This window comes from Myotis brandtii, unplaced genomic scaffold (assembly GCF_000412655.1).
Source record: "Myotis brandtii unplaced genomic scaffold, ASM41265v1 scaffold240, whole genome shotgun sequence".
In the NCBI taxonomy this organism is placed as follows: Eukaryota; Metazoa; Chordata; class Mammalia; order Chiroptera; family Vespertilionidae; genus Myotis; species Myotis brandtii.
In genome coordinates this window covers 5,586,012-5,599,263 of record NW_005359064.1, presented here as the reverse complement: position 1 = coordinate 5,599,263, position 13,252 = coordinate 5,586,012, and the positions used below count along the sequence as shown (strand labels likewise).

At 50.6% G+C, this 13,252-nt stretch overlaps 1 protein-coding gene across 2 annotated transcripts in view; it reads left to right on the top strand.

Annotated features, from left to right (window-relative positions):
* The window catches only part of MGLL (monoglyceride lipase), a 102,305-nt gene that overhangs the window by 31,447 nt on the left and 57,606 nt on the right, over window positions 1–13,252 (top strand). For both annotated transcript variants that reach the window (XM_014540303.1, XM_005866950.2), the window contains exon 3: window positions 8,892–8,998. In XM_014540303.1, the coding sequence (XP_014395789.1) occupies window positions 8,892–8,998 (107 nt within the window). The remainder of the gene's footprint in view (window positions 1–8,891; window positions 8,999–13,252) is intronic.

Genomic DNA, 13,252 nt, shown 5'->3' with positions numbered 1-13,252 from the left:
TTGAGCAAACTTATAACCAGTTTTTTGAATTCTGCATCTGGTAGATTGCTTGTCTCCATTTTGTTTAGTTCTTTTTCTGGATTTTTTTTCTGTTCTTTCATTTGGGACATGTTGTCTCTCCATTTTGACTGCTTCCCTGTGTTTGTTTCTATATATTAGGTAGATCTGCTCTATCACCCCATCTTAGTAGAGTGGCCTTCTACAGTAGGTGTCCTGTAGGGTTCAGCCTCCCTAGTCAGCCAAGCTGGGTGCTTCAGGAGCATCCCCATGCAGGCTGTGTGCACCCTCCTGTTGTAGTTGAGCCTTGACTGCTGTTGGCATGTCAGTGGGAGAGACTGACCCTAAGCCAACTGGCTGTGAGGACCTGCTGTGACTAGACAGGGGGAGCTGCTGTGCAGGGGCAGACATCATGGAGCAAGAATTGCTTTAGAGGATTGCTAGTGCCTGCCACTTGAGTGTGTCACTGGTAGAGATAGTTGGGTGGTGCTCCAGCATGGTCTGAAGCTGTGCACTAGGTGCACTGGCTCTTGGACTTCCTAGGAGGTGAGGACCAAGATCAGCCATCAACTCATCACTGCCTGAGGCTGCCTGGTGTGAGCTACAAAGCAATCTGCGGATGGCTGCTGCTTGAGCTGGGCGTAGAGGTGCCTGGGAGACCGAAACTGCAAACTAAGGCAGCTGCTGCTAGTGCTAGATGTGGGGCCACTTAGTAGCACATACAGGGCATGCGGAGGCCAGATCCTGCTTGTCTTGAGGCTGTGAACCTTTGAGAGACTTTAGAAAAGCCCAAAGCATGAACCAAGACAGGCCATTTGTATGGAAAAGCCACTGGAAGCAGCGTGGGGCTTGGAAGAGCCTGCAAGTTGGATGGGGCCCGGTTTCAGGGAATCACCATGTGGAGTTGATGGAGACTCAAATATAGTGCCTGCCTGCACCTCTGTCTGGGAGAAAGCCACCCCTCCAGACCTCCTGTATGTCCCTGGTCTTTCAAGCTGCTGCCCAAGCATTGGTGTCAGAGGGAGTAAGTCTATGCACAGGCCCTTTAAGAAGAACTTCCTGGGACTCTAGCAGCCCTCCATCTCACTCAGCCACAATCCCTGCTGGTTTTCACAGCCTGAAGTTATGGGGACTTCTCTTCCCAGCACTAGAACCCTGGTGTGGGGCTTTGACCCTTTGCTCCTCAATGGGGACCTCCACAACTGAAATAATTCTCCTGATTTTAACCACCCCATGTTGGTATGGGACCAGCCCCTTTCACATCTGCATCCCTCCTACCAGTCTCAATGTGGCTGCTTTTGTATATCCTTAGATATAGGACTTCTGTTCAGCTAGACTTCAGGTAGTTCTCAATGATGGTTGCTCTGTAGTTTAGTTGTAATTTTGATCTGATTATGGGAGGAGGCGAGTACCACATTTGCCTACTCTGCCATCTTGACTGGAAGCCCTGATGATTTTAAAGTCCTAAAATCTGGCTGTAGGAGTTCAGTGGATGTGGATGATGAAGTGGCCATGCACTGCCTGAGTGGAGTGCCTTGGAAATAACCAAGAGATAACAGCATATACAGTCCCCAGAGGAGGCAGGCAGACTCCCTCCCCCCACCTTCATTTGAGGACATCATCAAAGTTAGGGGACTGCCTGGGTCAGACGCCCCCACCTTGCCACCTGAGCTGCTGCCTAGGGGTAGGAACACCCACTGTGTCCCTCTGATCATTTGTTTCCTCCAACAAACCCTGTTTTCCAAACTTTTCCTAGTAAAACGAGCAGAACATTTCTTCAGTTGGGCATCCAGTTCTCCCTTTAATGAAGCCTGGCATTGCTCAGAAAAAGGCAGGCAGGAAGGAGGCTAACATTCTCTACTCAGTGCCCGGCCATGCTAAGTGCTCATTTAATTCTCCTGACGGCCTTGTGAGGGAGGCATTGTGATCCCCACTCTACAGATGTGCAGATAGAGTGGGGAGTGGGTCCCACCAGGTCCAAAGTCCTGTGGGAAACAGGTGGGGGCCACTTTAATGGTGGTGAGTTCTTTTTCTCCCAGCACTGGTCTCTGTCTTTCAAGGCACTGGTGGGACTGCTGGCTGGTTTCCTGCCCACCCTTCCAGGGGACCCTGTACCCTGTGGGTCTATGAATGGGCCTCACCATTACAGGGGTCAGCAAGGCAGAGCAGATGACTGGGAGGGCAGAGGCCTCAACCTTGACCTACAGAGTCGTTTAGCATATTTTTACATAAACGTCTTCATTTCATCCCAAAACTCCAGTGAGTTGGTGCCAGGTACACAAATGGAGGCCCATGGAACCCAGAAACCAGTTCATGGGAGGGCTGGAGCCTAAATCCGGGCCTCCAGGCTGCACGTGGACCACCTGTGTCACCAGAGAAAGGGCTTCATAGTGGACAGTGCTTTCTCTATGCCAGGCAAGACCTCGAGTGTTCCGTACACATCTTCTCATTTACTCCTATTGCCCTCTGCGGTAGGTATTCAGATTATCTCCATCTTGCAGGGGAGCAAACTTAGACCCAGGAAGGTTTGTCACTTCAACAATAAATAAGTAGTGTAACAAAGAGAGAGTTAACTTTTTGGTTGAAGGGAAATTCCACTTTGTCACACCTGGGCATGAATAAGCAGGCCCCGGCTTATACACTCTGAGGAATTCTGCAGCGTTTTCATTTAAAGGGTTGCATATGCTTAATGGGAGCTGCCCTGCCTCCCAGGGCTGGATGCCAGGCAGGCCATCTGCTCCTGGGGCCAGGCCTCCCCCTCTGATAGTCACTGCCTTCTCCCAGAGCAACCGGCTCCTAATAGGCTGCAGCCATTAAACATGGCCCTGGAATAAGATCTCCACTAGCCTTTTCTGCAACCTAATTTCTACCACCGTGGGTACTGCCGTGTCCGCATAAATGCCCTGCTCATTTTCTGCTGCTGTTGTTGATCGAGGCTGCAGAACGCGAGGGGAGGAACAGTAGGATGCCCTGGCCGTGGAGGTTTCCCCCTCCTCTGCCCACAGCAGCCAGAGGGCCTTCAAGAACTCAGACCAGGTCACTCTCCTGCTCCGCACCAGCCTCTGTGTGGAGAACACCCCTCCCAGCTTCTTGCTGCCTCCAGGGCCCCGCAGGCTCTGGCTGCCTCACCTCTCAGAGGTTGTCTAAGGCACCTCTGCCTCCCAGCAGCCTTCCTGACACCACACCCTTGGTTCTGTGCCTGGGATAGGTGCACCTGTATTGCCTTGGGCGGGACCCTAAACCCAGACTGCTCTCATTCCCATAACTGTCTCTCAGCCTTCAGTTCTCAGCTGTAACACTTCAAGGTCTTCCCAGCCCATTCCATCCAGGCCCAGTAAAGCCCCCTGTGGTATCCTCTCTTTGTGTTCATGGCACTTCTCACAATACACACTTCATGTATTCTTTTCTGAGTACCTGTCTTTCCTATGAGACTATCAGCTGTGAGAGGGTAGGGACAATGCTGTTTATCCATCTCTGTGTCCCCAGAACCTGGCATGTGATAAGCTTTGAGTCGGTATTTCTGGACAGTCTCAATCCAAGGGCCATTGTCACCGCCATGCTGTTACTGCAGGCTCAGAGCGGCCAGGTGACTTGCTCAGGGCCACGTGTGGTGGTGCTGGGAATCAAACCATCCACCTGGCCCGTGCTCTCTGTTCACGGCCTCCCGGCATCTGTGGTATTATTTACTCGACATCTAAGTTCCTTAGTGCTGCATGTCTTCAGAGCATAAATATAACCATGATGTCTGTGAAACCCTAAGTGGTGGCCAGCATCCAGCGTGAATGTGGAAGTTCCACAGAAAGCCGTGATAGGGGGTTTCCCTTTCCCCAAAGAGACAAGACATAAAGACACAGAGCTCAGGATGTGGCTGGCTGCGATGGCAACTAGGGGAGGAGCTGGGAGGGGCTGGGACTAGGGTGGGCCTGGGGGACTGCTGGTCAGGTTTAGACACAGGATGGGCATAAGCAGATGGTGACTCCACCTACAGCAGGTGTGTGGGGAAAGAGACAGGGAGGTCCGAGGAGGGGAGGGGGTGTCCAGGCCGGTAGGTGGCAAAGCAATGGAAAATCCTGGTGCCACCCTGCTTCCCAAGGCCCTTGCCCCAGGGCATAAGCTCCAACCTGGGAGACTACAGCGGGCAGAGGGGCCATACAGACACTCAACAAATCTTTACTAAGCTCCTACTATGCGCCAGCATTTTTCCCAACTGAGAATATAGTTGTAAATGAGAGCGATGAGATCTCTGCCCTCACAGAACACAATCTAGGAGGCAAAAGAAAACAGCACTGGATAAGTACCTTTAGACCAGCGGTCGCCAACTGGTGGTCCACGAGTTCCGAAAGGTTGGTGACCGCTGCTTTAGACAGTGATATGTACTGAAAAGACTGCTTCAACTGAAGTGGTCAGAAGAGGCCTGAGATTCAATGATGGTCAAAGCCAGCATGCAAAGATGGGGTTGGGAGTGGTGATCCCCAGCAGAAGCCCATACAGGTGGGAAAGGGCTCGCCAGCCTGGGCTGGATCAGGCTTGGACAGGCTTTCAGGAGCCGATGGTGTGCACTACTCAAATCCAGACTCAGTGACGGCACAGTGATAGCTTGAAATTGGCCATGGTGAGAACATTTACACCATGGAAATGGGCAAACACTACAAATGGAGATCACTTCCTTCCCACATCTTAAATACTTAGCACAGCCCGATTGTCATATCTGAGCATCAGCAAGGAGCCCAAAGCAGGGGAGGAGGATATTGTCATAAAGCAGCAGGCTTTGCTCTGTGGCAGCAGACAGAATGTCTCTGAAGGGTTTCCAGCAGAGAGGTAAATGATTTGATTTTCACTTGGCCAAACAGATTCTACAAAACAAAGCCTTGTGTAGATAGGAGGAGGGGAGATTGATTTATCAGAATTGGGGGCCAGGAAAGAGATGAATCCAGTAACTCAGGAGAACTGCCCCCCCTCTCCACCCCTTACAGCAGCAGCAGCATAAGACCGGAATGAGGCCAGTGGTCAGAGTGTGTGTCTGGAGATGCCTGACCTGGGTCTGGAGGGGAAAGGGGCCTGAGCCTGCAGGTGCTGCCAGGCCTGTGCAGAGAAGGGAGCTGAAGCCTCTGCACCTGCAGTGGGATGGCCATGTCACTCTCTTTCCAAAGGGATGGCAGCAGCAAGCTCAGAGGCCTCTGCCTCTCTACAGATGGAACCCATGGTTTACCCAGCAGGTCCCTGGGAGAGATAAGTCGTTTCAAAGTGGCTATCAGTCTCCATACCAACATGGCTTCATTCTCGCCACTGGCAAGTTCCATGTGGCATCTGAGCCGCATCGTCACCCAGGTTGCATATGGCGACAAAAGCAGGTGCCTCTCGCCCTGGCCTGTTGGGGTCAGTGGATAGAGCGTCAGCCTGAAGACTGAAGGGTCACAGGCTCCATCCCTGGCCCCAGTCAGGGGGCACGCAGGAGGCAACCAACGGATGTGTCTCTCTCACATCGATGTTTCTCTCTGTCTCTCTCCCTCCCTTCCACTTCTCTAAAAATCAATGGGAAAATATCCTCAGGTGAGGATCAACAAAAAAACAAACAAAAACAAAACAAAACAAAAAAGAAAAGCAGGTGCTTCTCCACATCGACTGCACATGCTGGGCACCCGACCAGCATGGCTCAGTGGTTGAGCATCGACCTATGAACCAGGAGGTCATGGCTCGATTCCCGGGTTGTGGGCTGGGGAACTTTCCCACCCCAGGCCCATTAAGCCCAGGGGCTCTCCTGACGGTGGAACTCAGCCTCAGCATGTTACAAAGCTCTCTGGGTGATTTCAAGGTGTGGCCCAAGTTGAGAACCACTGGATCAGAAGAATTTCTGTAGAGTAAGAGGCCAAGTATTTTTCCACATCTTGCCTAGAGGGTGGACTCTATGGACAGGCAATTCCTGGCACGATGACAATGCCTGGTGCTATTCTGTTGCACATTAAGTGAAACCCCGAAGTTCTCTACCACGTTGGACCTTGATGGCACTGAGAGGCTAACTTTTGCATGACTGGCTTAACCACTTGTCCGTTTGCATTAACTGTGGGCTCAGCTGTTGCAATTCCCAAAGGATGTTAACGTGCTGAGCCTCCACTTCAGGAGGTGCAGCCCCTTTTGCAGGTCGGAGATGATAACTAGGTTCCAGCCTGTGCTCTCTGTGCTCTAAGTCACTGAGAGGATCCCATCAGCCGATCTCAGAAGTGTCAAGGGGGCAGGTATAACCAGGCGGCTGGGCATCCCATGGAGCAATGAAGAGGGTGTGAAATGTTTCTCTTGTATTTTGGGGAAAAGAGCAGGGAGGACAGATGTCAAAGGAAAATGAGGTTAACTCTGGTCCATTGTGCTCTGCGCAAAGAATAAAGCATGTAGCGTGGTGAAACAAAGCCATGCTGTCCTGCCCCTCACACCCTGGCAGAGAGGAGTTGTCGAAAGGACACAGGCTGCCCGGCCGGTGTGGTTGAATGTCGAGGTCACGGTTCGATTCCCAGTCAGGGCACATGCCTGGGCTGTAGACTTGATCCCCAGTGTCCCAGTCAGGGCACATGCCTGGGTTGTAGACTTGATCCCCATTGTGGGTCTGCAGGAGGCAGCCGATCAATGATTCGCTCATCTTTGATGTTTCTATCTCTCCCCTTCTCCCTTCCTCTCTGAAGGGAATAAAAATATATTTTTTAACGAAAGAATACAGGCTTTTGAAAAAAAGGTGTTTATTCACTCAACACATATTCTCTGGTCCTTGCTCAGTGCCACTCGACTGGAGGACTGTTCTGGGATTTGCCACTTGGGCCTCTTGAGCTGACCTCAAAGTAGAGGAGAGAGCCAGTAAATGGCCACTTGGGCTGTGCAGTGAGGGTCCAGTGCGGGTCAGAACGGTCCAAGGGAGGGAGGCCCCCCCAGGGGGGATGGAGGAAAGGCCTTTCTGAGGGGACGCCTGACTGAGACCCGAGCATGAGAAGCAGCCCTGGGAGAGCTGGCAGAGGGCACTCCAGGGAGAAGGGTTGGCAAAGCCAAGCCCTGAGCTGGAAAGAACCGGGGGCTGCTGAAGAAAGGCTGGAAGCCCCTCCTGAGGACAGGGAGGTGAGCCGGGGAGGTGGCCAGAGAGTGGCGAGGCTGGCAAAGGACAAGGTGACTTGTATTGAGCTCACTAACGGCCTGTTGGAGACCTGAAAGCCGGTGCTGACATGCTCCGATCTACCTTCACCAACTTGCCGTGTGACTTGGGCAATTAACTTCTCTGATTTCCACTCTCAACTGTGAAGAAGATAAAGCACGAGGTGATTTTAAGGATTAGAACTCTTGTCTATGGACTTAACAGAGGAACTGACACATAGTAAATGCTCAGTAAAATGGCAGCTACTGTTCTCCTCCTCCTCCTCCCTCCATCTCATGTGCACAAATTGGATGGGTGTGTATCACAGCAGCCGCTCCTTGCTCCAGGGGACTCGAACCCGTCATGGGTTATATGTGAAGAATATGAGTCTTGACAGTTGTATATTTAAGAATCTAAATCCCCTCTCATTAAACTCCACTGCTGCTGGGCTGACACGAGCCAGTGTAAACACTGGGGTGAGCCATGTGCAGTGGGCGCTGTTGCTTGTGTCCCAGAGTGCTCATGCCTCTTTGAAGGCTTTCCTGGGTGACTGAGGCCCCAGCCAAGCTCTGCTTCTAGCTCCGAAGGCTTCTGCACAGATCTTAGGTGCAAAATATAGCTGTTCATTTTAAAACCTCACAACCTTTGTCATTCATCCGTCCATTCAGCATTTGCAGAGTGCCCACCGTGAGCTCAAAACTATGCTAGAAACTAAAGGAAAGTAAGGGGAAATGTCCTCAAGAAGGTTGTAACCGGTGGTGGAGGTAGGCGGAAGGCAGCTGTCACCACTCCTGTGACAGAGGGATTACAGAGGCCCAGAGCAGAGACTTAAGACAGTCTTTCGGAGGCTGTAAAATCTCTCTCAGAGGGGAACCTTAAGGCTCAGTTTTGAAGGAAGGGGAGGAATTTGCCAGATGGAGAAAGAGGGGGGAGAATAAAAGGTACACACATAGTACAAATGCCAGCAGCCTGGGGAAGAATGAATGTGGAAGTACAATCATTCCACACAGAAAAGGAAAAAGTTGTGTGTCAGGATTCTTCTCATTGCCAGTGACAGACAACCCAGTGACCTCAACAACAACAAAAGGCAGGATGGGGGGGAATGCTGGCTTCACGTCCGGCTGGATTCAGGGCTCAAATACCATAGGACTTGGTGGCCCTCCTTTACATGGTTCTCTTCTGTTGGGTCAACTCATAGTTCAGTTTGGACCAGACGGTGGGGCCATTCTAGCCCACAGTCCAAGGCTGCAGTCTAGTGGGAAAATGAAAGTGCCTTCTCCTGACCATCTCAGCCAAAGCTCTGGGATCAGCTCTGATTGGACCCAGTCAGCTTGGCTTGAGCCACATGCCTGTGCCTGAGCCAGTCACTGTGGCCTGATCACGGAGCACCCTGCTTGGCTTAGGGCTGGTCCACCTGGGCAGCGTGGCTAGGGAGGAAACCAGCACCAATGGAGGGCCTGCCATGTGCCAGGCTGTCTGTCATGTTGACGTAATTTAGCACCTGCAGCCCTCACCACCCCTCTGCAGAGGAAGAGGCTGGTATTACTCTTTTATGGTGAAGAAGGGAAGCTTTCAGGATGGGTACTTTGCCTGAGACATCACAGGATCTGGACTGCATTCTGTGGGACTCTCATCAGCATTCTAAGAGCAATCCCCTCTCACTTATTGATGCATTTAGTCTGCCATCTGGTCTTTGACTTGTGATGTCATGAAAACTTTGGACTGCTTGAGCTGCCGCCTCACAATCTACCGCCTTCCTGACCCAGCTCCCCTCTCTTCCCTGCAGGGGCCTCGTCTTTGTGTCCCATGGAGCCGGGGAGCACTGTGGCCGCTATGATGAACTCGCTCAGATGCTGGTGGGGCTGCAACTGCTGGTGTTCGCCCATGACCATGGTGAGTACCCCCAGGGCCACAGGGCACAGGGCCTGCGATTCTGGCCAGTGCCTGACAGTTTGGGGGTGTAGAAAGGTCTAGTCCATCTTATCTCCGTCCTTCTTCCTCCCCAACTATTCTCTTCTGATTCTCACAGTGAAACTTGGAAAATACATCCTCCATGGGATGTTTCTAAGTTAAAAAAAAAAATGTGTGGTATCTAAACAAAAAGCATGTCTGACCAGCAGTTCCTGTTGAGTTTGAAATTGAATGTACGCTACTTAGGAAACTCCACTGAAAAACCAAAGTGGAAATATGTTTATATAAGAACTTGCCCCAGGCCAAGCAATCCTCTTACATTTATAGAGCGCTTTCTGTACAAAATGAGCCCTGGTTGTCTCCCAGAGGACTTCAAATGGATGTGGTGCATCAGTTTCAGTACAGTTTAAACTCTGTTTTAACCACAAGAGCTTTACAAAGCATTTCAAACCAGGAGAATAGTAGGCCTCGAAAGACCATATTGGTCACAAGAAAACCCCAAACACACACACACACATACACTTATATGCACACATACACACATGTCTTCAGGCTGAGTCTTTGCTGCTTTGTCATAACAGAATCCACGATAACCATCAAAATGTATTGTTCATGGACTAAGTCAGTATGTAGTCCCTTAATTATCTCTGTGACATTCTCCATGGCTGGGAAGGCTCCCAACATGGATCTTTCTTTGCCTCACAGCCTTTAAAATGAACATTGTCATCCTGCACTCCTGTGCGTTGTCAGCAGCATGCTGCTGGACCCTTCACCCCAGACAGCAAAGTGGCTCAGACGCAAGCATACCTGGGCCCAAGTCCCCACTGGACTGCGATTCCAAGCTGTGCTATCTTGGAGACCTTGTGTAACCACTGCAAGCCTTTAATTTCTCATCCACCAAAATGGGCAAGATGGGGCTATTACACAGAAAAGGCTGTGGTGAGATAATGCATGTAGAGGGCCCAGCAGAGTGGGGTGCCTTCTTCCCCTTTACTCTGTTCTCTCTGAGATCCCCTCTAGCCACAATGCAGACCAGCTGGTGTTCTGTGTATCCAAATGGGGGACGCCAAAGCTCTTAGCAGGGCCAGCTAAGCTGAGGCTGGGAGTCAGGGGTGCGGCCCGGAGCCAGGTCATCTGTCAGGCCTGCAGAGGCTGCTGTGAACTAGAATGAGGCGATAGATACGGCTGCTAACAATGGTTTTGCTGCTGGTTTCGGTAACACAATTTGTAGAAAAGCAGGTTTCTATAAATCTGATGCTAACTGGCTTTTAAGTTAAATCTTGTTTAATTAATTTACAGTTTGATTTTATTGTTTAGACAGGAATCTCGAGACACTGTTATTATGTCAGTCTGCCTGTGTTTCTCAGCGGGCCTGGCCGATTGGCATAGATTGGTACTCAGTATCTCATTTAACTGTGCTTTCCACTTTCACCTTAGAATTTTACAGGTTGACCTCATGGGCACAGGCAGCTTGCCAGAAATGAGAGTTACGATTCCTGACATTTATTGGGTGCCAACTGCACACCAGGCTCTGTTCTAAGCATTTTCGCACATTATCTCTGATCTCCCATAACAATGAATATTACAGCCTCATTTTAGAGGTGAGGATTCTGAGGCTGTTTAGCCAGGGGAGCCCATTGTCATTGCACCGAGGCACACACACCGGTCCTGGCAGTTTGATTTTATGCAACGGAAACCTGATGGTAGTCACTTAGCAAATAAGTTTCATGCTTCTCGAAGTCTGAGGGAGACGCGAGGCTGCCTCGATGCCGTCAGTGCCCGAGGTTCCATCTGCGATTTTGCTCGGCTGTTCTCAGCTCGTGGCTTTCACGCCCAGGGATGCCATCTCCTCCTCGTGTTCTAAGTGGGAAGGAGACACAGAAGCAACACAGAGGAAAGGGCTGGGCTCGTATGAGGAAAGCAAACCTTTCTTGCAGCTCCCTGGCATATTCCAGCTACGTTTCATTTGCCAGCACTGCACAGCATGGCTACCCCCAAGCCGCAAGGGAGGCAGAGAAATCTAATTTGTTAACTGTGTTATGTGCAGATCCACACAAAACAAGGATTCTGTAAGAAAGAAGTAGAAAATGCACGTTGCTAGTAGCCATCTTGTCCTCTGCCACACACACTCCAAGTTTACTATGTAAGAGAGCATTTCTCAACCATTTCTACTTTAAATGTTTTCTAGGTGTAACAGCTAACCCACAGAATCATGTTTCTATCTTATCCATCCCCATGTTTTTTCACAATGTTTTGATGTGAAGGTTATTATTAGCATCCTCAGTCAGGAGTGGTGAGAGTTCCTAATTAGCCCTGGGTTCGGTGTTATGCAGAGAGAAATGCAAGGACTCAGTAACTGGTATCCTCATGGTTCAGTGACCAGTCTTCAGCAGAAAAATCAAGCAGCCTCTATGAAGTGCTGAGCTTTGTTAGAGTATTTATTACCCCAAGTGGTAACTATTCCGTTATGGTGGAGGCAGCAAGCTCCTGGCAGACAAAGACTGTCTTATTGTGTCAGTGTTAGCTTCTCTCTCTACCCCCACAATCTTCTCATCTGCTGTGTGGGGCCCAGGACTGAGCAGAGAGTCGAGGCATCGCCATTGGTTGTTGAATGAATGAAGGAGTTCATGATCCAAAATGGATCAGACCAGAAATGTCTCAAATATCAGCAGTAAAGTAAGTGTCCACATTCGCAGGGCATGATTGGGTCTCATCCTTGTGGAGAGGATCCCGCAGGGTGGCCACCGGAACTCCGAGTCTGGTGGCCAAGGTTGGGGCAGGGGTAGCAGTAAGGTGGAGCTAGGCAGCGCTGTGGATGGAGGCTGGAGCAGAGGTGGGGTGCAGCACCTCAGAGATACAGGGCTATCCCAATGCCTGGAGGGCTGGCAAGGTGGCTGGGTCTTGTTGGGTGCATAGGAGCTTGCTAGAAGAAGAAAGGGTGGGTGTGGACAGGGGCACCGGTCATTGAGAGCTGTGGTTCTCACATTGGCTGCCCACTGCAAAACACTGATGCCTGGGTCCCCTCCCTCCACAGAGATGGATTTCTTGGGTTTTTGGTGTGGCCGGAACATCGAGGCTTTTGAAATCACCCAAGGCTGAGAACCACGATTCTAGGCCAAAGAGGCCCTAGATTAAAAAGCTGGATATACTAGGTCACAAGCTTGTGCCCTATTCAGGTAGAAATCCCCGAAGGAGGGTTAGGCAGACCCTGAGGTTTAGGAGCAGAAACCAAGGGGGAGCCCCTGCTGGCGAAGCTCAGGGCCCTGTAATCAGTCCCTTTGGACACTTGGAGCTTGTGGAGGAATTTATGCAGGAGAGATAGGGTGGCTGCTGGAAGCAGCGAGGGCCACCAGGGGTCTTTTGGGACCCTCGGGAGGAAGAGGCATGAAACAGAAGTGGGGTTGCTGCGGCGACATCTGAACAGGTGGAAACCACAGAGCTGGGATTTTCTGTGCTGTTCTAAATATAACACTGGGTGGTGGCTCTCTCAGCACCCAGTCCCCCAGTCACCACCTGCTCTTGGTGACTCACTGGAAACCCCTCGGCCTTCCTGCCAAGCAGATTCGGCAGTGCGACCCCGAGAGAGAGGCGAAGGAGGCCATGTGGGTGAAGGGGCGGTGGGCGCAGGCCCCCGGTGACAAGGCTGCTGGCCAGGTCGCCCTCCCGGGGAGCAGCCCCTAACTGTGCAGTGGCCCACTTAAAGTGACTTTTGCTGGGACTGGGGATGGTCTGTCTATATTTACAAAGTATAAAAGAGTAATTGTCAACTGATTAACAGTGAATTAATTATTTGCAAATATTTGAGGGAAAGTGTTAAAGGAAGTTTATTTTGGTTTTTGGTTGTTTTTTGATGGCTCAGGCGCATTTTATTGGTTTTCTTTCAGAGATTTTTTTAAAACTCTGCTGGGGTATGTGAGAAGAGGAATTTCTGAGCAAATGTTTGTGGGTGGCAGGTATGCCTGAGTAACCTGGGAGGGGGCCTACCCTGGCCAAAAAAGGGTATTCAGGGCATTCTAGGGAGAAAGAGGATGTATGTGTTTCCCATGCAGGGAGACAGGTTTGAGTCAAGGTACTTGCTGGGTCTATTCTGAAATAGATTGCCACTAGTTACAGTAATATATTCTTTTGTTTGAAATGTTTGAAAATTATGTTGACAATTTTTCTTGTCTTAGTAAATATGAGAATGAAAATCATGGAGTGAGTAACCCTTTGATGCTTCAGAAGGCCCAAGCCCAG